The sequence below is a fragment of the Lagopus leucura genome, unplaced genomic scaffold (genome assembly GCF_019238085.1).
Source record: "Lagopus leucura isolate 7727_CA_CO unplaced genomic scaffold, USGS_WTPT01 Super-Scaffold_797, whole genome shotgun sequence".
NCBI lineage: Eukaryota > Metazoa > Chordata > Aves > Galliformes > Phasianidae > Lagopus > Lagopus leucura.
The window spans coordinates 1,532,968-1,556,683 of record NW_024962259.1 but is presented as its reverse complement, the minus strand read 5'-3'; the positions used below and the strand labels follow the sequence as shown (position 1 = coordinate 1,556,683).

Below are 23,716 nucleotides of genomic sequence, written 5' to 3'. Positions count from 1 at the left end.
TCCCTTTTTTTTTTTTTTCCCCCTTCCCAGAGAGGAGCCTCCCAGGATCCCCCGCTGACTCGAGCGAGCGGCACGCAGCTCCCGGAGCCTCCCGCAGCCCCGCTCCGGAGCCATGAGCAGCGCCGTGCTCCTCGCCCACCTCCCGGACCCCGGCAGCAGCTTCAGGGAGGACGCGCCCCGACCCCCGGTGCCGGGGGAGGAGGGAGAGGCACCGCCATGCCCGCAGCCCCACAGCTCCTTTCTCGCCAAAAGCCAAAGCTTCACGGCCATGCCGGTGCCCGCTGCCCCGCGGAGGAATGAGAACGGGCTGGGGGAGCCGGAGGGCAGCGCGTCCCCCGATTCCCCGCTGGCCCGTTGGACCAAATCCCTGCACTCCTTGTTGGGAGATCAAGATGGTGCCTATCTCTTTCGGACCTTCTTGGAAAGGGAAAAATGCGTGGATACCTTAGACTTCTGGTTTGCCTGCAATGGCTTCAGGCAGATGGACCTTAAGGATACCAAAACTTCAAGAGTAGCCAAAGCTATCTACAAAAGGTACATCGAGAACAACAGCATCGTCTCCAAGCAGCTCAAGCCTGCTACCAAGACCTACATAAGGGATAGCATCAAGAAGCAGCAGATAGATTCCATCATGTTTGATCAGGCACAGACTGAGATCCAGACTGTGATGGAGGAAAATGCGTACCAGATGTTTTTAACTTCTGATATATACCTCGAATACGTACGGAGCGGAGGAGAGAACCCCGCTTACATGAGCAGCAATGGGCTGGGGAGCTTAAAAGTTGTCTGTGGCTATCTGCCGACCTTGAACGAGGAGGAGGAATGGAGCTGCGCCGACTTCAAAAGCAAAATGCTGCCTTCAGTGGTTGGGCTGTCCAGCAAAACGCTGAGGGTTACAGCGAGCGTCAGAGCAACCGAGACATTGGAGAATGGGTACAGGTAAGGGGAGCTGGGAAACGGGCTGTGCTGGGATCTGGGGCTGCGTGTGGGGGAGGTGGGGGGGGATCAGGGGGATTTGGGGGCGTTGGGTTTTGGGGGTTTTTTTTTGTTGTGTTTTTTTTTTTTTTTGCTCCCTCTGCGGAGGGAAAAGAAGAGGCTGTGCTCTTCGGCCCCATTGGCTCTTTCGGTTCGTATAGATCAAAAACTTCATAGCAACTATGTCCTCCGGACACGCGTTAATTATTGGTTCGACTTTCAAACCTATTAAGCACAGTGGTGGAGAGGATCATAGAGGCACATGAATAATGTAACCTGCCAGCTCCCCGACTTCCCCATCAGCCAGGGCTTAACTCTGCTGGTTATGTGGGAAGCAATTGTGTGGTCATGGAGCAGGAAACGTACGAGCTCATTACACCCAACTGTGCAACTCGCAGAAAATCATCTTTTTGTTTTGGCTGTGTGATACGGAGCCTCTCTCGTTGCGTTGTGGTTGGCGTCGTGTCAGAGCTATTTGGGGTGGCTTTGGGCCAATGTATACAGAAGGATACTTAAAAAGAAGTAGTTAAGGTCATAGGGGAAGCCCAGGTGTAGGGGAATAGCACACCTGGGTGCTGTCCTGCTGCGTGGTCCAAGCTGGGCCAAGGCTGTGGCTGTTTGATGGCACTGGAGGGGACATGGCCTGTGCTGGGGGTGGTAGAGCCTTTGGCTGGGGGCACTCTGCCCGCCGACCCCTCTGATGTGGTGGTGATGGTGAGGAGAGGGACAGCCCTCTGCGAGCGAAGGGGGATGGGAAGGAGGCTCAGATGAGCGAATGATGAGTTGTATAATCCCCTGAAAATGTATTCTTTCCTCTCCCCACCCTTGCCATAAGCGTGGCTCGTTGAATCAGGGTTGAGAGGAGAGGGCTCTGCTGGCAGATGTGCGCTCCTGTCTGCGGGATGGGGAGTTTGGGTTTAGCTCTGGTAAGTGCCTGACATCTCGGTTAGGGGAATTTGGAGTGCTGTCTGTGATTCATGGACATCAAAGGGCACGGCAGCGCAGCGGGGGAGGCAGTGCCGGAACGCTCCTCCTGCCCTGCGCCGAGCTGCCCGCTGTGGGGCTGTGCGGTGCCAGGCAGCCCGTGGGGCTCAGCCTCCTGCGTGCTGCGGGGTGATGCGGTTTGGTTTGGTATCTCTGCCCCTGCTGGAGGCAGAGAAGAGGTGATGGCCACCGGAGCGGTGCAGGATGGGGGGGGGAAACGGTCTCATCCCCGCTGTGGTTGTGCTGGGAGGCTACTTAGGATGGGAGCTCTGGCTGGCAGCTGTGTGCGGGACTTGGGGTTTGGGGCTCTTCATCTCATGCCTCAGTGTTGCTGTCTGACAGTCTGCTGTTCTCCAGAGCCTGCTGTGACCTGCTGCCCTCTGCTTGCTTTCCAGGAGAGGATGTTGGGTGCTTTCATCTTGCAGGCTTTGTTGGTGTTTGGGGCTGGGGGGGCTCAGTGTGGTGTCCTGCCAGAGCTGCAGGCCCTGCTGAAGCCCACATGCTCCAGGTCCACAAGAGCTCTTGCACAGCTGTGGCTGCTTCTCTGATTAGCACTTGTGGGCTTTTTCTTTTTTTCCTTCTTTTTGTTGGTCCCAGGATGAATGCAGCTTGCTCCTCACATGTCAGATCTGCCCTCCTAGGACGTTAGGTGGTGTGCTGTGCTTTGATCACCTCCTGTTAAATTTCCAGGAGCTTTTGCTCTCCATGGGGCCAAGAGATCTCAATGCAAAGAGAGAGGTCAAGCTGCGATGCTTCTCAGTCCCTCCCTGAGCTGCCCATTTGCAGAGCCACTTTTGTGTGTGTGTTTTAAGAGCATGTGGATGGGTTATCTCTCATCACTCAGCATTTAGGAAGGCGCTCAGGATTGGAGCTGAAGCTCCCACAAAGTCTTTCCTGGTGAGTGGCCAAACCACACCTCCCTCCTCATACGTGCAATGGAATCAAAGAATTCCTGCCCTGGACCCAGCGTGCTACGATTTGGAAGCGCTGTGCAGGCTCTTCCCACTTGGGTCTCGGTGGGACTGTTAGAGCAGAGCAGCATGGGGCTGAGTGCACCTGATCCAAGATTTGGGGCCAGGAGGCACCTGGAAATCCCAAGGCACGGAGTTGTGGCCAAAGCCATGGCACTCTGCAGGAAGCGTGTGGCTGAGCCTTCATCCCCAGCATCAGCACTGCTGAGCGTGCTGGACCTGGCCCCATTGTCTAGGAATCCCAGCCATTATTTATATGCCCTTCTAAGTTTATCACACATCAGTCTGTGTGCACAGAGCCACTCTCCTCTCCGGCCTTGTCAGTGCCACTGAAGTGGTGCTGGGAGCACGGTGGGCTCATCTGCCTCCCATTAGCCCTGCATTCATCAGCAGTGCTGGCTCCGAGGCTTCCTGCCCTTTGAACGCCGCGCCGGTGGAGCTGTTGTGTGCAAAGTTATTGGAACTGAGTTTGGCTTCAATTATCAAAGTAAATGATGCCATTGTAAAGTTATGCTCGAAGCAGTGTTCTACAATTAGAGTATGGAAGCTGTGATTAACATAGTTTTCTTAAAATATGTTTCTCCCCCCCCCATGTTTGTACATTTTTTTCTTTTTGCCTTTAAGCTTGTGAGTGCCCTATGATGTTTGTCCCAAGAAGGTACTTAATGAGGTTCAGTTCTGCCTCAAAATGCTCCTGGTAGATTTTCTTTTCTCTCTGTGGTTTGAAGTGCCAGAATGCTCTTATTTTGAAAAAGCACAGTTTGGCAATAAAAAAAACACACTTGCAAAGGCCCTCTGGTAGTAGGAGATGCAACCAGGAGCCCCTGGAATCATAACGGCCCTGAGCTCTGATACACCCATGGCCTAACAGGGCAGAGAGAGTTGCATGCTGTGTGTTGTTGCATCCAGATAAGAACAGTCTGAGAAACATCAAGTGTTCTCCTTAAAGCTCCAAAGCAACTGCTGCCTGACAGCTGGAGAGCTGCACGTGGAGCTGGGGCTGCATTGGAGCAGTGCCTACAGCAGTTCCAGCCCCTGCAGGCAGTGTGGTGCAGCTGGGGGCAATTCCTGCAGCCAGGTGGTCAAGTGAAAATAAAACAATTAATAAACAAAAAAGGAATGTGGAAAATGAGCAGGGGCTGTTGGGCTTGAAGATTGTGGAGTGGGGGCTTGCTTTAAAGATAGGTGAACTTTGGGGGTTTTCCATCAGTGAGGCTTTGGTGGGGGAAGTGGTGCTGCAGACTGTTGAAGAGGAGTGAGTTCTGGCTTCACTTTCTCTAATTATATCTTTCCGAACACCGTTTGGACACACCTCCTCACCCTGCGCTGTGTTCATAAGCAGCTGCTGCCTCCACCCCCAGCACAGCCTCTCTAGCAATCTGCTGGGAGAGCGCAGGAATGTGGCCCTCCTGGGGCAGCTGGGGAGGGCTGTGTGCCTGGACCCCAGTGCATCCTGATCCAGGACCCTGGAGCATCCCACCCCACTGAGCCCTGTGGTCCTCATGTGTGCTCTTAAGACCCGTGATGGTTTCGAATCAGAGTTAGGAAAGAGCTGCATCCCTTGCACAATCCCCTGGAAGCCCACCAAGGACCCACGCAGTGTCACAGGGACTTCACATCCCTCTGAATCACAGCAGAAGGCTGCATGCGTTTAGCAAACTCCTTTGTAGTAGTAGTGGGATAACTTAGCTTTCACCCACATGTGGAATTAATTTATCTTTGAAGATTTAACTTCTTTCCTGTGGCATTCCTCACTATCTCATTTTTTTGCAGCTATATGTTTTCTAACATCTTGATCTCCCCATCAGCAGTGCCTTGGCCTCCCTTGGAAAGGAATGCGGCCCTGGCTGGGCTGAGTACCTGCAGCAGCCCCAGCCCTGCACCTCATACCAGAGAGGCCCAGCTTCTCCCCTTCTTTTTTTTCTTTTTTTTCTTTTTCCCTCTCTTTTTTTCTTTTCCTTTTTTTTTTTTTTTTTTTTAATAACATTTTTTTTCTCCCTTCTTTTTTCTTGCTTTGTTTTTAATCCAAGCTCTGTAAAAAGCCCCCGTTTCCCCGTGCTGCAAGGGAGGGGTGCACAGCAGTGGGGCAGCTGCTGCCCCCTATTAGGGTCGCTCTGTTGCATCCCACCGCTCCCCCCAGCCCTGCTGTGGGGGTGGGGACCTTGAAAGCCCATTAAAAAACCTGCCGAGCCTGCTGGCACATTCCTTAGGCCCCCAAGTCCTGGGTAAGTGGCCCTAATTATTAAAATCAGCAGTCCTTATCAGATGACAAGGCCCTTTGCTTTGATATACAAACGCAGAAGCTTAACAACCCCATCTTCCCTCTCAGGGGAACAAAATGTGCACCTTAACACACAGCTTTCAAACCTCCCTGCATAATCCCCTTATCGCCTGCCAAGATAGGGGATTGATCCCAGCTGAGTTGGAGGTTCCCTGCTCAGTGACCCCATCGCAGCTCCCAGCATTGCCTGCGGATGGGTGGTGGGGATGGCTCAGCCATCCTGGCTGGGCTCAGGTTTTGCTGCTTCAGATGAAGCTGTTCCCTTCCAGCTGCCACCTGCAGCTGCTCCTGCCCTCGTGCCTTCCTCCTGCCTCACTGTGCCTAAGCACAAGAAATCCCATGCTTTTCAGTGAGGAGGTTCACCCTGAAGATGAGCCTTTGTGGTGCCAGGAAGGTGGCACCTCTCTCTGGGGGGCCTGGGACAGCAGGTTGCAGCCGTGATGTGTGGGGGTCCTGCTTAGCAATGCCAGGCAGTTCTCTTGGTTCAGATACACAGATACCATAACTTCTCTCAATGGTGCCTTGCCTCTTCTCTTCGGAGTAGGTTTAAGCATTTATGAGCTGGTCCTCAGTAGGACTCAAGCTATGAACTTCTTGATCCGGTGCTTGCTGGTGGCAGAGCTCCTGCTGGCTTCAGCAGTACAGCACCAGGCTCTTAGGACCAAGGTTCTAAAGGTATCAAAATGCCCTGGGGCGCCTCCTGGGGTTTTCTGAGCTGTGTGTCCTTTGCCAATAGCCACATCTTTAATGTTGGGCTGTTGGGCAGCATGGTTTGGACAGCATGCCCTGCTCGTGGCCTTGTTGCTGGCAGGGAGCTGGTGTGAGCAGTGGGTGGTTGGTGCTTCTCAAGGGATGTACTGGGTTCCCACAAGGAGAGTGCTAGAGCTAAGCTCACGTGCTGTGCTCCAGCCCAAGCCTGGCTGATAACTGGGTTCTTGTTTGCTTATCTCTAGGTCCTTCAAGAGGAATGATCCCGTTAACCCCTACCACGTGAGTTCTGGCTATGTCTTCGCCCCAGCAACCAGCGCCAACGACAGTGAAATATCCAGTGATGCCCTGACAGATGACTCCATGTCGATGACAGACAGCAGTGTGTAAGTACCCCGTGCTGGCCGGGTCCTTTTTGGGGTGCACCATCTCCAATTGGCTGTACTGATGCTCTGCAGGTAGCTGTGGGCCCAGCCAAACCCAGAGGGCAGCCAGGCCTGGTGGCCTCGTTCTGTGTGCCGTTGCCGTAGGTATCGGATGGAAGGAGGTGATGAACCCCTCTGTTGGCACTTTGCAGCTGAGCAAACGTGTTTTCCCCTATGCTAATAGTACTGCCTGACTAACCCAAGGAGCAATCTCCCTGTGCCTTTTGTCTTAAGGCCAGGCTTCCTTAACTAGTTATCAGTCATCAAAGAGGAGGAGATTACTTCCTGTAGGAAGCACTTTCTGTAATTAAGGTTCATCGGTAATGTCAGAATGTACATTAATAGGGCCAGTGACCTGAAGGGGCAAATAGCTGCTCAGCTGGTGTGGCTGGGGCAGCCTTCAAAGAACCTTTTGAACGGGACTGCCTGGATCAGGTCTGAATGTGTTAGGAGCACAGGGAGGAGATGGTTTTGTGGCAGGATCTGTTTTTTCCTCCTCACCACTGAGCAGTGTGCAGAGTTTGAGTGTTCTCCCACGGTCTTCCTACCCCAGCAGAAGAGAAACGGTGTTTTTGTGTCTGGAGGTAGGGAAGTCAGTAGGACTCACATAGTGCTCTGAAGGACCACTTTCTTCTACTGGTTAGGAGGCAGATGTTTCTGTTTGTATCCCATGATCCTCACTTAAATGCAGATCCTCCAGAAACACAGCCTGTCAGATAACAGTGCTGCATCCCCAGAACTGAACCTTCCTCTGTGCCTATCGGATGTGGCAGTGATTCCTGTGTACTCGGAGAGATTTGCATGCTGTTTTTTCAGTTGACAGTGCTGCATGATGATGCACAATGGAAAACAGGATTTACCAAAAATCCTTGATGCATAAACAAAAGCTTTTTATTTGGCTTTTTTTTTTCTTAATACACAAGTGTGTTTTGAACTGATATTACGGAAAAAAATAGTTTGTTGTCCCACCAGATTCCCTTATTGAACAATATTGGCATTAAATAAAAGAGCTGAATCATAGGGTGACTTCTTTATTTCTTCTTACTGGCTCTGGTTGTATGTGATCATGTGTCAACAGAGCATTCATTGGGTTAGTCATTTCTGGACCAGTGTAGGGTCACTTGGGATTCACAGGGCTAGGATTATACCCTCTCTTCACAGCAATGCCAATTGTAGGCCTTATACAGATGAGAGCACTGAGTGAGAAATAAAGTGCATGGTGGATGAAAGGCTTAACTGAATCGCTTTCAGCCCATTGTTAGTCCAGGGGAGCTTAGCGGGGATAAGAGGGTAGCAGCCCGCTTTGAAATTTCCTTGAACAAGTGAATAGGAGCTCCCCATAAAGCAGCGCATGAAAGGAGCCTGCCTGTTTTTTCCTGCCATAACAATGGCCCGTGCAGGCTGTGAGAGTTTGGGGAAGCTTGGCTGATTAAACTGCCCGCAGCTCCAGGTTGGGGGGCGGCTGGGGGCTTGGAGCGCGCATCCGCTGCGGTGCTGCTCCATCCGGGGATGGCACGGCCACGCCAGGGTGGTTGCATGGTGGAGGTGGGAGCCGTGAGTTGGTGCTTGAGGAGGCACGGCTGAAGTTGAGGCTGACGGGCAAGTTTCTTTATGGAGAGTTTGGAGGTTGGCAGGAGGAGCTTTGGGGTGAGCCGGCACCGACGGAGCCCCGCGGTGCTGTGCTGTGCTGGGAGCTCTGCTGCGCCTCGACGGGGGCCCTGGTTTTGTTCTGTGTCATCAGAGAGAATGCAAATGAGTTCTTTCGGCTCGTATTGGTATCAAGTGGAGAGGAAAAACTTGTTCTGGAAAAGTCTGTCAGACGTTGCTGCAGAAGTCAGGTTTGTCCAAATGAATCTCAACGTTAACTGCGCTGGACTTAGGAGAGGGGGCTCCCAGCAGCACACAGGCGGCCTTGGTGCTCTGTGCTGGAGCAGCCTGTGTGTGTTTTGTAATGGCCACAAAGCATCATGCAAATTTCTATTTCCATTTCTTGATTGGTGGGGGAGAGGAAAGGGGATTTTTTTTTTTTTTATTTGCTTATATCTTATTTATGGATTTACTTTGGACACAGGGGAATGCTGCTGAGCAAACTTCAAATATTACCTTATCTTACAAACCAGGCTTTTGATGTTGGCAAGATCAGAGGCTTGTTTCAGAGCCGTTGCCAAATGAAGATGGGAGTGAATGCATATGCGCATGAGTCTGATATTTCAAAGCAGCAGTAAAACTACATTCAGGTTAGGTCAGGCACATCTGAGTCAAAAGGCTAAGATAATTGGCTCAGCTTAAATGGCAGCTGACTGGGTAGAAGACTTCAAGCTAGTGTTTCCCCCAGAAACAGATTGGCCTAGCCCCAGCCTGGTTAGCTGAGGTGTTTATAATTAAACTCTACTATTAGTGCCTAAACCTTGCAGTTCTTCAGCCTACAGCTTTTAATGGCCAAGAAAGTGAGCGCAAAAGTTTGCTGCTGGGGTACAGGGAGAGGTTGCATCGAGGGGAGCACTTTTTCACTTGGGTTGACCCTAAGCCTATGCTCTGTGCTGGAACCTCTGACCAAGCACATTTTTATTTTAAAGGCTTTCTCCTCATCATGGTTGGGGTCTATTTCAGCATCAGGGGTTTGTGCCCCACAGTATCTCCTGCTGTAGTGAGCCTGGCTCCACTCCGTCCATCTGTCCCTGCTGCAGGGGGTGACCATGCTTCGTTCAGCTCCTCCTCCCTTCTCACCCAGTATTGTCCATTCTCCTCCCAGTCACACTGGCTATGAAAGTCCCCCCCCTCATTCTGCAGGCTGGCTTTCCTGAGCAGTACTGCTGTCTTCTCATCACAGTGAAATACGTGGTTTTTTTCTTTAATTCTGCACTTTGTTACAAGTTGTAAAGCTCTTCTGACAAGGTAGGGCTGTAAAAGCAGGGAGCAGGAGGGTTGATCTGGGCTCTGCAGCCAGAGGAGGTTTAGGAGGAAGGAGTGGCCTTCATAGTAACCTGAACAAGGGTAAATCTTAAATCAAGAGAGGAACTGTGCTCTTGGGTCAGCTTCTGCAAGACATTGCTTTTCCTCTTCCTTTTTAAGCCACATCGCCTGGCTTGGCTGCAAGGACAGCATAAGTCAGTTGCTCCTGTTCTGTTGCTTGTCCCGGGGCATCCTGCTGGGCAGGGATGGTCCCAAAGCATGGGGACACCCTGCAGGGATGGCTGATGGCCACAGTGTTAGTCTGGGGACAGCATCTCTCTTGCAGGCTGGAGCGAGGTGGGAGCTACCCACACCCTCTGCTCGTGTCCTTGTGTGCCCCATGCTGAGTGCAGCCCTTGTGCCCCCTCCCTGCGCCTCCCCATCTGGCCTCTTGGACTGCTGCTGGTAGAAGACACCTCTTCTTGCATTGATTGTTAACAGAATTTGGCCTCTATATATGGATGCATGGCTTGTGTGCATGATGGCATTTTTACTTACCTTTAGAATGTCTGTTTCACTCCTTACTTCCTAAAGTGATGCTTTTCCCTAAAAGACCCTAATCTCAGTGAAGCTGCAGTGAGCGTATGTCTCCCTGAAAGTGCAGATGATTTGTCCTTCACTCAGGATTTGCTCTCTCAGTCATTCCTCCAGCCCCATGCAGGTACTTCAGGTGTCCTTCAGGACACTTGGGGGCCACCAGTGGCCATGGTTCACTGCTTCCCTGCAAAGCACTCTGCAGCCCTGAGTCGTGCAGTGGGGACAGTGAGCTCCTGTATGTCATACACGTCCATGGGCTGCATCTGGAAGAGGCTGATGATCACCTTGAGGCACTGGGGACTGTTACAGTCCCAGTATGCTCTCTGTCATTATCAGTATATTTCCAAGTTTATGGGGATGGGATTGCTCTGCTCTTTCACTCTGGGTTTTGCAGCTTAGTTTCGCTCATTAAAACAGTCACTTATTATTAATAGTGACTGAAAGCTTGGCTCTGGTCTTCCCAGAGGCCTGAAGCAGCGCGCTTCAAACTGTGAGCAGGAGGTGACATGGGTAACACTGTGCCACCTCGGCTTTTTGGAGCTATTTTCTCTGCTCAGCAGATGAGTAAGGTGTGGGGGCAGATGGATGAAAGGGACTGGACCAGAGATCAAAGTTTCTCAGCAAGTCTGAGAGAAGGGGTGGAATCAGACATTCAGGACTTCCAGGCACGCTCTTCCTGTTGTCCCCGCTCTCTATGGAAGGCTCTTTAATCCCAGTGGGGTAATTTTTTTGCATGGCCAGGTGAGAACACCCTGCATAGTCTTGAGCCAGCGTTGCAGTGTGCCGTTATTACTGGATCTCTTCTCTTGGGTTCTTGGCAAGGGGCTGGCATGGCTAACAGGAACAGTGTTGTGCCTGAAGTTGGAGACCCACATTTGCTTGTCCCTTGCTGTGCCTACCCTCAGGGCAGGAGGACTGTGTCAGAGCTCAAGCAGGGCCTTGGGGATGGGGAGCAGTTTTCTGATGGCCATTCATCATCAGCTCCTTCCTTCTTGACTCCATAAGTGCCAGTGTCCTATAGGATGTTTCTGAGCAGGAAGAAAGTTGTGATCTCAGAGAGCTTAAATAAGTGGTGAAAAATGCAACGAAGCCAAAGGGCAAAAGCAGAAAGCTGTCAATGGAAGGGCCATTCTATAAGATGAGTAAAGCTAATGGGATCTTCTGGGCGTCTTCTCACATAGAGTTGCCTTCAGCTTGCTTTTTAGCTTTTACTTAATTACTGCTCATCCGTGTGGATGGTGACGGGCCCCTCCCAAGCCGCCAGATGTTGGAGGCTTATCCTGGCTCCAGGTGACATCTAGAGTGCTCGAGATGTCTGAGAACGTGGGCCTGCAGCATGCTTGGGTTATTTTGGAGGTGATGGAGAACTGGTTTGGGTAGAGCACGAGGTGGCTGCGTGGAGCCATGTGTGACTGATCTGTGCCTCCCTCTGGATGGGGAGCCCCAGCTGACAGCGACCTCTTTTCCATGTGCAGAGATGGGATCCCCCCGTACAGAATTGGGAGCAAGAAGCAGCTCCAGAGAGAGATGCATCGCAGCGTTAAGGCCAACGGTCAAGTTTCTCTACCTCATTTTCCGGTAAGTTCAGGTGGGAGCTGCAGGGTCTGGGTTGGAGTCAGGACATTTGTGGGGGGATGGAGCAGGGGTGAAGTGATTCCATCCTTACGCAGTGCCTGAGCTTTCCTGAAAAGCTGCTGGGTGCCAAGTGGGAGCCACGTGCTCTGAGCATCCTTGCGGAAACCCACGTAGTCATGTCTGGTCTTTCCTTGAAGGCCAAGTGCTAATTAGGGCTCATTGATGACCCTAAATTTGGCGTCCTGGCTTAATTCAAGCAGGGATGCTCAGGTTAGGTCCAGCAGAGCCTTTCTTGGCTGCAGGTGCAGCAGCCAGGCACAGCCTTGACACCTCTGTGCCACACAGAGCGACTTCACCTCATGCACATCATTACCCTCAGCCTTCAAAGCCCACTGTTTGTAAGCTGGCAGGAAGCAGGCTCTCCCAAAAGAGGAACATTTGCAGCAAATATGTGCCTCCAGAACTCTTGCTGCTGTACTTTGAGGGGATCCAGTTTGTGGAGTAGCCTTGCTCTCGAAAATTAACTCACTGACTTGCTAATTCTGTTGACTTGCAGACTCCTGATTCCTGCAGTGAATAAACTGTTTACACAGACAAGTATAAACTCATCTTGTCTTGAGATTAATATGCTAAAATTCCTCTTTCTGCTGTCTTAAGCAGCAAGAAATCATAGATGATGTTTCTGGTGGGGGGGGGAGGGGGGTTAGTTTATGTGGCTTTTCTTTTTGGTATTTTTTTCCCTTCTTCCATAAAGAAAGTTCTATAGCCTGAGCTTGTAAATTAGATTATTTTGTCCCAGGGCGTGCAAATCGACTTTCTCTGTAAGGCAGTGCTTTGATCAGGGACTGAATAGAGCCAGCTTGTGTAAGAGTGACAATTTCCAGCAGAGTGGCCTTTTTCTACCCTCACATCATTTCTGGAGCTAAGTGGTTGCCGGAGAGAGGCCCCACCTCATCTGGTGGTTAGGATGTGAAAGAGTTGGCAGTTCAGCTTTCTGCTTTCAAAAAAAAAGGGGGGGGGGGGGGGGGGGCCCGAACCCAGGGGGGGGGCGGGGGCGGGGCGGGGGGCGGCGGGGGGGGGGCAGGAAGGAGGGCAGAGTCAGGTGGATGCTTTCTTTCTCCCTTCTTTTTTTCTTCCCACTCTTCACACCCCCCACCCCCCCGTTTGTCTGCCATGTTTGCTTCTTTTGGCAGAAATTCTCGTTTTGCCTTTTTATATTCTGCACTTGATTTGGAGATGTTCCCTTTTTCCCTTGATAGATCTGCTTGAGGCAGCCAAGCTCAGCAGTGTAGCACCGCTAGCCTGCAGCAGCTTTCTTCATTTTCTGTACAAAGAGATGGAGAGGGGGGGGAAGAGATCTAGGACACTGTTGAGACAACACTACCTCAAAGGTGCCCAGTGTGTAGCCAGGAAATAAATTACCAGCACTTCTCTGATCTGCAACCGTTTGACTTTTTTTTTTTTTTCTTTCCCTTTTTCTCCCCCATCTTATTTTTTTTAATTTCCAACTCCTTTCTGTTTATACTCACTTTATTCCTTGAGTTAAAGTCTCTCCCTCCCACCTCAGAGGTTTTTTTTTTTTTTTTTCTTTTTCTTTTTTTTTTCTTTTTTGATGTTTGACAACAGTCTTTGAAGATTTTCTACTTCAGAGTAGCTACTGATGGGCTGGTTGTACTACAGAGAGAACAAGCGGGGTTCCTCAGAGTGCGACCAACTGCTCCTGCCGAAGGCAAACGCTGGTGGGGAGGATGTCACTCCATGAGGCCACAGCACTAGCTCATAAAAATCCAGAGCAGACCATGCCTAGTTGCGGTCGTCTTTTCATCCAAACATGGAGACACAACAAGCGTAGCGGGGCCGGCGATGCCGCTCCGGCTAAGCGCCCTGCACTGCCTGCTAAACATGCCTTGTGCCTTCTGTCCCCGCTCCTTGTAGAGGACCCACCGCCTTCCCAAGGAGATGACCCCGGTGGAGCCGGCTGCCTTCGCTGCGGAGCTCATTTCCCGGCTGGAGAAGCTGAAGCAGGAGCAAGAAACCATGGACAGTCTGGAGGAGAGGCTGCAGCAAATCAAGGAGGTAGGAGGAGGAGGATTAGCCCTGCCGGGGCTGGGCAGAGCTCCCTGCACGCTCTGGGCTGGGGGGGCAGAGGGGCTGCATACTGCCCACGCTGAGGGCTAGGAGTACAGGGAGGAATGTGGCTCTTGTACTGGGTGAGCTGTGGGGGCACACCCTCACCAGCTGCCCGTCCCTTTGCATCTATTTCTTATTCTTATTTTTCTTCCAGGATGAGGAGAAGGAAGGCTTGGAGCTCCCTGTCAGCCTGCAAAGCGGTCGGGAGATGGTGAACCCCCAGCACCAGCAGCACCCGCTCTCGCTCCTGCCATCTGGCAGCTACGAGGAGGACCCCCAGGCCATCCTGGATGAGCACCTCTCCCGTGTGCTGAAGACCCCCGGCTGCCAGTCGCCTGGCATGGGCCGGCACAGCCCCCGCGCCCGCTCCCCTGACCACCTGCTGGGGGGTAAGCTGCAGCCCAGCACTGCCTCACCAGCCACCTGCGCCCTCCTGGGTAAGGGATTTATCACCAAGCAGACCACCAAGCATGTCCACCACCACTATATCCACCATCATGCTGTGCCCAAGACGAAGGAGCAGATCGAAGCGGAGGCAGCGCAGCGGGTGCAGTGCTGCTGCCCGTCAGGCAGCGACTACTACTGCTTCTCCAAGTGCAAGGGCCACACGAAGGGCATTGACCCACCTCTCCCTCCACTGGAGCCCTTTGGGTAAGCCTCGAGCCTTTCTGCATTGCACCCACCCAAACCCACCAGCTCGCTGCAGCGGGGCTGTATGAGGCTGGGTGGTGGGGCAGCACAGGGGACTAATTGCAGGCTAATGGTGGGCTCTGTCCCCTTCTCGCCATCAGCAGGACAGGCACGCTGACCAAGAGGCCAGGCCGAGGAGTGGAGAGCATCACTCTGCTGCCCGGGGAAGGAGGGCTGCCTGGCCCCAGTGGGGTGCAGCTACCTGGCGGTGAGGCAGACCGGGCGCAGAACGTCTGGCAGTGGATGCTGGAGAGCGAGAGACAAAATAAGCACAAGCCCCATAGGTAAATACGCAGCTGTCTACAGCAATATCGCTCCCGGTAAATATTTATATATTACATGGGCTGTCTATTTTTACAATCGCTAAAAACAAATGAGACTCTTTGGTCCTCTGGTTTAATATAAAAGCTGTTCCGCAGAACCAGAAAAACCACAAAAATGTCATGTTTTTGGCAATAAACCTCCTTTCATGTTATGACAGACTTTTGAGAGGGAGCGAGCAGAATAGGAGCTGCTATTAAAGTCATATTTTCCAGCTTTTCTAACCCGACTTCCTCCCCTCCCCAAGCACACAAAGCACAAAGAAGGCCTACGGCTCCGACTTCGCCAAGGGGGCTCCCAGCGAGCGCCCCGGCCGCCACCACCCCTGGGGGCCCAGCAGCCACCCGCGCGGGGCGCAGCCTGCCCACCCCTTCATCCAGGACCCCGCCATGCCCCCGCTCACCCCGCCCAACACCCTGGCCCAGTTGGAGGAAGCGTGCCGCCGGCTCGCCGAAGTCTCCAAGCCTCAGAAGCAACGGTAAGGGCGGTGGGAGGGATGGGGCGTTCTGGCTGGGTGCTGGGATGTGGGAGCTGCGTGGGTTTGTGCAAAGAAGGAGCCTCAGCCGGGGCTGGTTGCTGGCTGTCGGGTTGAGCTCTTCTTCAGACAGGTGGAGGCTGAGGGCTGGTAGGGCTGTAGCAGGCATGGATGGCATCTTCCTCCCGTTGTCGGTAGAGGTCCAGGTCAGGGATGGGGCCGGACCATAGGGCTGCATGACGGCACAGCTTGGCCAAGCCCCAGGGATGAGCCTCCTTATTCCAACCCCACCCTACCCCAGTACAAATAGTTTGAATCGTAGAGTATTACTTCCACTCTTTTGATGGCTGTAATTTGCCCGTTTTTCCTCTGGGATGGACTCCAGCTACACACCAAGTGGAGAGCTGGGCTGGTTATCATTCATTTGGGCACGGAACGATCATTAGCTCCGAGTATTTTTAATTCTTCCTTTGATTGTTTACAACACACGCAGGTTGATACAAAATGCTACTTAACAATCCACAGGAGATTCCAATTAGGAGGATCGTATTTCAACAATTGGAAAAACGTATCTTTGTTTCTTTTCCTTCTCTTCCCCCATGTGTCCCCCTCCAACTCCAGATGCTCAACCTCAAATCAGCAGAGGGATCGAAACCACTCCACTGCTGTACAGGGGGGAAACACCCCTTTTTGCAATGCAAGTCTAACGACAGAAGAGTGAGTATTGCATGCACATAAGAGGATTGGGAAATATGCATGTATAGTAATAATTATATTTTCATTAAATGGATTGTGCTTTGAAAAAGCAGGAAATTTTTATATCTGAAGTTTAGTCTTTTAAACATTCTTCTTGAAGAAAGAACAAAACATTCTCAAATCTTGTCTCCGGCTCTTTTTAACTTGCATTCCTGTAAAGTGGACAAAGATTGGATTAGTCTAATTACAGGATGGTTCTTTTAACAAGAAATCTGCTACAGAGAGGTCTAAAATGGCCTAAATAATTAAAGTTTTCTTTCTTACCCTCTTCATCTTAAGCAATGAGTAATGTTTGAAGTCCAGACTGAGCCACCTGACTAGAGCCTTTCATTTTTAATTGGTTGACCTTAAGTCCACCAGCTGTCTTTGCTAGCAGCTTTTTTTCTGAAGCCGCTCTACAAAGACTTAGAACAAATTAGGAAGACTAAATTACTGTGGACTAACACTTTGTGACCTTTTGACATGCCAAGTGTACATTGCCTCAGAAGCAGTTGTAGGTTTGGCTGCATGGCATTCACCAGAGCGTTGCCATTTTGCTGTGCAATATTGTTTTAATTATTCCTTAAGAAGTGTTCCTTATTTCAAATGACAAGATGCAGTTAATTTTATCCCTGCTGCTCATGGGTGAAAATAAGCTCACCTGTGTTCCTCAGGTGCCTTGGTTGGCAGTATTTGGCTCTGTTAGCTGCAGGTAGTTCTGTACATTAGGAGGAGGCTTGTCAGATGCTTTGTATGAAGGCAGATTGATTGTTAATGAAACTCAGATATGTTCAGTGCTCTGGTCTGGGATGTGGGGTGAGCCCTGTGCACGCTCATCTGGCCATCAGTCCTGCTGCCTGGTGTTCCAGCAAGTTCCTCCCCTCCGTCCCTTCGTTCTCCCATCCAGCAAATGGGGCTGAGCCTCCACTGCCCAGATGCACCCTGAGGCTGGGCACTTTGTGATGCTGATACTTTCACCATCAAAGCGACCAGGAGCTGCTGTCAGAGCCCAGCATCCCACAGGGCTAAGTGCTGTGCAAACACAGCATGACAAATTCACTTGGAGTGCAGGAATATCTGACTTTCAGGTCACACCCACTGTATTTCTGACCAGTGCTACATGTCGGCTGAGCGCCGTGAAACTGCCTTTCTCAGATGGAAAAATAGAGTTTTTGTGTGTTGTGTTTTGTTTTTGTTTCACAGCCACAAAGAGCCAAAGAAACTCCCTGTTGTTCACACCTCTCAGTCTAGTGAGTTGGTTGTCACCTATTTTTTTTGCGGAGAAGAAATTCCCTACAGGAGGATGTTAAAGGCCCAGAGCCTGACACTTGGGCACTTTAAAGAACAGCTGAGCAAAAAGGGAAATTACAGGTAAGAATCTTTGCAGTTCTTTCATGTACTGAAATAAGACAGAAGGATCAGCAGATCTTTTTGCAAAGCTACCCGCAATGACATGCTTACAACCATCACCTTTTGGAGGCTGTTGATGTTTTTCCCACTCAAACCAAGTGCAACTTGGGGGCAGAGCAGCAGGCACAGTGCCATCTGTGCCCCACCAGTCCTGGTGGTTGTTTGAACAGTGTTGCCATAAATCCGATAGGTGTGAGGTTGGGATGCTGCATGGGACTGGGCACGTAGCTGAGGTGTAGGCCAGTTTGCTTCAGCTGTTGAAAAGATTTTTCTCCTTGTTAGGGGGAAGAAAACTTTGCCTAGTAGGGAAAAATCCACCAGTGATACTGGGTTCCTCCTCAGGCACCAGCAAAACCCCACGTTTCTGGTTGCCAGGGCCCAGTTTAGCCAGTTTGCTGCTTCCTTGCTCTTCCTGTTCCCATGGCCGTGTCTTTGTTGGCTGCTTTTGCTTTACTCTCCCAGTGGATTCGGGTGCAAGTGGGATCATCTGTCTGCCACTTCTCCTTCAGGCTGAGCAGGGGGGAAAGGTCCAGCTCGAAGGATTGCATTTGCACTGAATTTGGCACTTCTTCAAAGAGCCAGGCAGCCTGCCCTGTAACTGGCAGCCTCCCATTTAACTTCCAAATGGTCATTTTGTTTTGTTAAGAGGACTTTCCAGCTGGTGCACCATGGCTGGCTTGTCTCTAGCATTGGAAATTCCACCTATGCGGATCAGAACTCACCCCAGGGAGCTCTCGGGATGAAGGATGCTAATCCAGGGTCTGTCTCTGGATGCCACCCAGTGGGGCTGGGGCTGAAATATTGCCAGTCCTGCCTAAAAAGCCATCTTTGCAGCCCGCCCAGCTGCCATCAGATGGCAGCAACCTGCAAATACACCCAACCTGGATACCCTCCAGGAGAGCTTCTGGTGTTACTTTCACCCCTGTGCCATTTTTCAGCTTGCAGAGCCTCTCCTGACCCACCACGCACCCGTTCACACTGCAAACACAGGTGCAACCCCACAGCCCAGTTGCAGCCCAGTTTCCTGAGCCTTGCTGTGATTTGCTGCTGCTCTATTCTCCTGCCCCCCCCCAAATATCTTTTTTTTTCCAATGTTTGCTTTAGTAGCAATTTTTGTGCGATGACTGAGTGCTATAGCAGGATACTGGAACCTCTGTGGCCTGAAAGCCCCTCCAGGTGCAATTATTTGTGTCTTGTCAGACTGTAATTACTTTAGAAAATGTTTTTAAGTGACTGACAAGGATGAAACAATGTTTTGCTTAGATCTCACCCCTTTACACCTGGGTAAAGACAATACTGAAATTTATAAAAGGAACTTGGGTACGTGCCCAGTATTTTATCTCGCACAGACACAAGGTGAAACTAATTACACAAATGTGTGTACCTCCAGGGAATCATTTTGATCTAAGCTTTGACTTTTGGCTGGACTTTGAGTGAAACTGCGGGTGACCTTCAGGGAAGAAGGCCGCAGTGCCCGGAGTGGTGTGTGTGTTAGGGGAGGCACTAACTAGGCCGCTTTGGTCACATCTGGCATTGATTTCTTTTTAAGGCACATTTAATAAGCATGTCTTTGAAGCCTTTGCCTTTCATTTAATGCACAAAGACATGCATAAATGCTCGACTCTCCAAATTCTTTATTGATTGAATCAGTTTGCGAGGCGGGTACTTCAGGCCCTGCTCTTCCCTGTGCTCAGAGCTGTGCCCGCTGGCCATGGGGCAGCCCCACAACCCTCACTGCTTTGCTCCTCCCAGCCCCAAAAACGAAGGCATCGAGCCGCGATTGAACGCTGATGGCGTTAACAAAAAACAAACATACACACACACACAAAAACTGGGTGGTGTCGGGTAATCTTAACGTGGCAGAGGTTCAAAACAGAGCAGTAACGCCAGGCCTGCTCGGCTCTATTGGTACCAGATGTCCAAAAAGGAGGGGAGGAATAAAAAAATAAAAATAAAAAAAAAAAGCAAAGCTTGCCACATAAAATATGTTTCAATGGAAAGCCCATTTCTGAGCAAATAAGAGCCCAGCGCCTTGTTTGAAGATGGTGTGGGGGAGGATTTTGCTTTGCCTCCTCTTCTTTTTTTTTTTTTAATATTTTTTTTTTCTCCTTTTCTCTGTGAAATAAGGTTGTAATTATGTAAAAGGTCACAGCATGTTTTCTCCAATAAAAATGTTGTAAACACAGCCAGCGTTTGGGCCTGGGGAGGAAGTCATTGGGAAGAGCGGCTGTTATCTGCGGAGGGGCGGAGAAGGGGAAAGGAAAGAGAAAGTTCTTTGTAATTCATTCAAACTTTCCCTGTTTTGGGTTTTGTTTCAAGCCTGCTGGCCTGGGGAATTGTGGCCTTGACCTGTGGTGTTAACAGGGTGGGAGCTGTGCCCTGGCCACCAGCAAGCACAGCCTGGGAGGATGTGAAGATGTTTTCCTTGCTGAACCATTAAGGACACAACATGTGGCAGTTTGGCTTGGAATGACTTGACTAACATAAACCCTAAACGCACCTTGACTAAATGGAGCTGCTTCAGTCTCTTGAACCAAGAAGCCAGCCTGTAGCCCCCTACCAAAACAACTCCAGCATATCCTAGAAATAGATAGATTTGAAAGCCAGTGATGCTGGTGATTTTTAAAAATGCATAATATGACCATCACTACTTCACACCCAGATTATACGAGCGTGCCTTGGATGCCTTGGCTTTTCAGTTGCGGTAGTAAAAGGGAGCTTGATTTCCTCTCCCTTTTTGCAACCTTCTCCCACCCAGCAGCCATCCACCACCCTCAGGCACTGACTTTTTTTTGGTGATCCATCTGATGGAGGTTTTCCCGTTTCTGGGGAAGAGATGGCAAAGCCCTTTTCCAGGGAGCAGGCATGGCTGAGGAGGTGCGCGGCGGCAGACGGACAGGCTCCCTAAATGCTACCCCTCTGAATGGAAGCCCTTCATTTCTGCATATGCAATTAAGCAGCCTTAGAAGGAAGAAAGCTAGAAACGGGATAAAAGGAACCTTTAATCAAGAAGCTGAACGGTCTAATTCAGGATAATAGAGGGGTCCTTACTGTTTGACACAGGAGGGGTGGGGGTACTTTTTGTCTCTGGGAGCATTGGTTTCATGATCTAATGACCCAGAGCAAAAGAGAAGGAATGCAGGACACTGCTACTTGACCTTCCCGTGTCACATCTTGCAGGCTGGACCGGGGGTTGCTCTTTGCATGTGACCGCTACCAAGCGTCAGGAAGCAAATACAGTAGTTTCAGTCATTTAAAATGGAGATGTGAATTAGGCATTTTGTTGCTCCTAATGGGAAGCTCCCAGTTTTGCTGTAGAAGTACCACAGGGTTTCAGCTTCTGCTTTGCAGGAAGCTGGGAAGGCTTTCCTTTAATCCGTCTGTGTGCCTAAAAAGCCTCTCCTTTTAATAACAGTTGCTAATTTTAATGTTGGGCCTCCGCTTTGAAACAAGAAAACACATGAAAGAAAGAAGGTGGGGAGAGAGGGGAACCTTAAGAACGCTTTGCTTTGAAATTGTATTTATTTATTCTTTCAAATAAGATATTTGACCAGAATTCGCTGCGCTTTCTAATTTTCTTTACTGCTGAGGATATCCCCTGCCAAGGCGTGTGGGTTACTCACAGTGCTGCAGAAGCTGTTGTCTCTGCTCCTTCCATCCCTGCACTGTCCCATTGCTGTCCCATTGCCATCCCACTGCGTGCCCCTGCGGTGCCAGCGGTGCTTTCATATGGAACCAGCCCCAAGCTTTTCCTGGCCACGCTGGGAACTGAAGTGGCATCCTAGGAGAGAGAGATTGGAAACGTAGTGGTTTAAAAACTGCCAAAGCATCCTTTACTTTACCTTTTGATTTTTAACTGTGTTTTAATTCTCCTCGCCACAGATACTACTTCAAAAAGGCAAGCGACGAGTTTGACTGCGGTGCAGTGTTTGAAGAGATCTGGGAAGACGAAACAATTCTGCCCATGTACGAAGGAAGGATTCTTGGGAAAGTAGAAAGGATCGATTGATGGCATCTGTGTTTCTTGAGAAAATTTAAGCTAGGAAAAAAAAAAACAAAAAAGCCTTTGGACACACAACAGTAGTGATGACAAGGAAAAAGAAAAAAAAGTTCTGAAGGAAAGTTTTGAACCAATGAAGAAAAAAGTGAAGTCTATGAAGACTTTGCTGAATTAGCCTTAGAGGAAAAAATGGCATTTATTATTCATGAGTTGGGTACTGAGATGATAAAAAACCCCGTACTATTTATTAAAAACATGACCACTGTTGGCTATTGGAGATGCAGACCGTGTTTGAGAGACTTCCATACATAATATATGATTTCCCGGGGATCTGAAATCTACGGACTAAGAGAAACTATGTATAGCTTACCTTAACAGTAATCCTTATTGATATTTATTGAACAGTCTGTTTTCCCTTAAGTCCAGTTTTTGGATATGCTGCTTTAACAATGGAGAAGAGAGAGGGGCTGGGAAGTGGCGTGATGGGAGGAAGGATGATTTTATTTTTTTATGCTGTTCCCACTGTCTAAAGCCTAGGAGTGTGGCCAGGAGCGCATTCATGATTATTTTTTTTTATTTTTTATTTTTTGAAGGGGGGGGAGGGAAGGAACAGCGTCATGCCCAGTATTTCTCTGAGCGAAGAGAAAACTTTTCTACAGAAACAATAATAATAAAACCCGACATTAAAAATACTGTCCTACCATTCATCTTGAGACCGGTGCATTTGAACATATGCTGCTCTGATTGGAAATAAAGGTCTTCAGCGCTCAGTCCGTTAGCTGCAACGTAACAACAGCAATGCTGACCTGCTGTTTTGTCCGTGGGTTTCTGAGGGTTTTGCTGTGCTGCTGTCAGGGTTGAGGGTTCAGCATGGTGTTCAGTGCCTGTGTTGAGGCGAGCTGGAGCAAAACCCGAGTGCAGGAGGGCTGTAAAGGAGCCATCCAGTTCCCCTTGTTGTACAGAGCACACCTGAAGGACACAGCACAGAAACCACGTTAGAAACCCGCTTGTGTTCCACATAGCTCATCTTTTAGCCATTCTACTTCAGTGTTGTTAGCACAACTTGTTTATATTTAAAGGACACAGACCTATGGTGGGGTGTCTTTGCTGTGACGGTTGTGGATTTGTAGAGGGGTTGGGGTGGTGGGTTTTTTTTGGGCCTTACCCTCACAGTGACCATTGGAGCCAATAGAGATGTCAGCAAAGCTCCCTGCAGCCCTTTGCAAAGTTTCGACTGCGTATGCAAGGACACAGCAGCCCTTTCCCAAGACCTTGCATTTCTACAGTTGGGTTTTGATTAAGTTAATCTGTGCATTCTGTTTGCCATTGCTACCTTGTGTAAGTCTGTATATATTGTAGAAAATGTATGGTGAAAATATTAATACACTATCTCTAGTGTTTTTTAAATTTAATCAGTACAGTACCTGTGCCTGCATGGTGTTACTAGGCCATGCGTCGCCCTATATTCAGGGTTCAAGCTTTCCCTTGTTTGTTTAAGGGGTTTATGTACAAATATATTTTATGCCTTTTATTACAAGTCCTGTACTCATGACTTTTGCCATGGCATTTTGTTCTACTTATACTGTAAATTATGCATTATAAAGAGTTTCATTTAAAAAACAAAAACAAAAACAACTTGGTACAATAATTATTGTAATTAAGAGATGTAGCCTTTATTAAAATTTTATATTTTTCAAATTAATATCGTCTGCCTTTTTTTTTTCCTCCCTCCCCCCACCCCAACTTCTGCTGTCTGAAAAGATTCCTTCTCACCTTGTGGTAGCTGGAAACAGTAGCAGAGCCCGGCCTTGCCTTCTGCCCCGGCCCTGCCTGGTCAGGAGCTTCCAGTGGGAAGCATTGCAGTTCAGGTAGGGATCACAAAGGCTGAGCTGTGTTGAGCACAGCGGTTAAACCACGTACAGCTCACCCAGGTAGCTGGGACACAAATTCAGCCTGGCTGGTGGAGGAGAAAGGGCTGTTGAAGATGAGGACTCGGGTCGCAGAAACCAGTTGTGGTTTCTCAAAGCTGGTGCTGGAGCTCTCCTTCAAGCCAGTGATGGGACGGAGATGATGGAGGGTGGGGGGATTGTGCCCAGCTGCAATTGCACTGGGGCTGCTCCTGGCTGCCAGCTTGTCTCCTTCCACCACCCACATCACCTGGCCCCTCCTGGCTCCTCCGGCTGCCTTTGGCCCAGCCCGACAGATTGGAGATTGGGAAAATGTCTGAGAGAGGTCAGGCATCAGCACAGCTGCCCAGGAGGTGGGGAAGTTCCCATCCCTGGAGGTGCAGCAGAACCACAGAGATGCGGCGCTGAGGGACGCGGTCAGGGGGCACGGCGGGGGTGGGTTGAGGTTGGACTTGGGGACCTTGGAGGTCTTTTCCAGCCTGAATGATTCTGTGATTCTAAGCTATGGGCACCAGAGCTGGCTCTGCTGGTAGCTGCGCACCCGTCCTCTCGCTGGTCTTTATGGTACAAAACCTATTTTATAGATGAATGACCTTAATTTGTTGCCGAGGGAAGCTGCCCATACCAGGGCTGGATTTGT

The 23,716-nt window shown here is 50.1% G+C and overlaps 1 protein-coding gene across 2 annotated transcripts; it reads left to right on the top strand.

Moving 5' to 3' along the window:
• Positions 1–44: 44 nt before the first annotated feature.
• Positions 45–22,871, top strand: AXIN2 (axin 2). Of its 2 annotated transcripts, none has more exons than XM_042865240.1 (10): positions 45–939; positions 6,165–6,305; positions 11,309–11,411; positions 13,344–13,484; positions 13,693–14,189; positions 14,333–14,512; positions 14,797–15,027; positions 15,646–15,741; positions 16,963–17,130; positions 21,052–22,871. In XM_042865240.1, exons 1-10 carry the CDS (start codon positions 113–115, stop codon positions 21,176–21,178), a joined length of 2,511 nt encoding a protein of 836 aa, XP_042721174.1. In that variant the 5' UTR covers positions 45–112; the 3' UTR covers positions 21,179–22,871. The 2 variants fall into 2 exon arrangements, with proteins under 2 accessions (XP_042721174.1, XP_042721173.1); XM_042865239.1 differs by having other exon boundaries at positions 14,330–14,512.
• Positions 22,872–23,716: the final 845 nt, after the last annotated feature.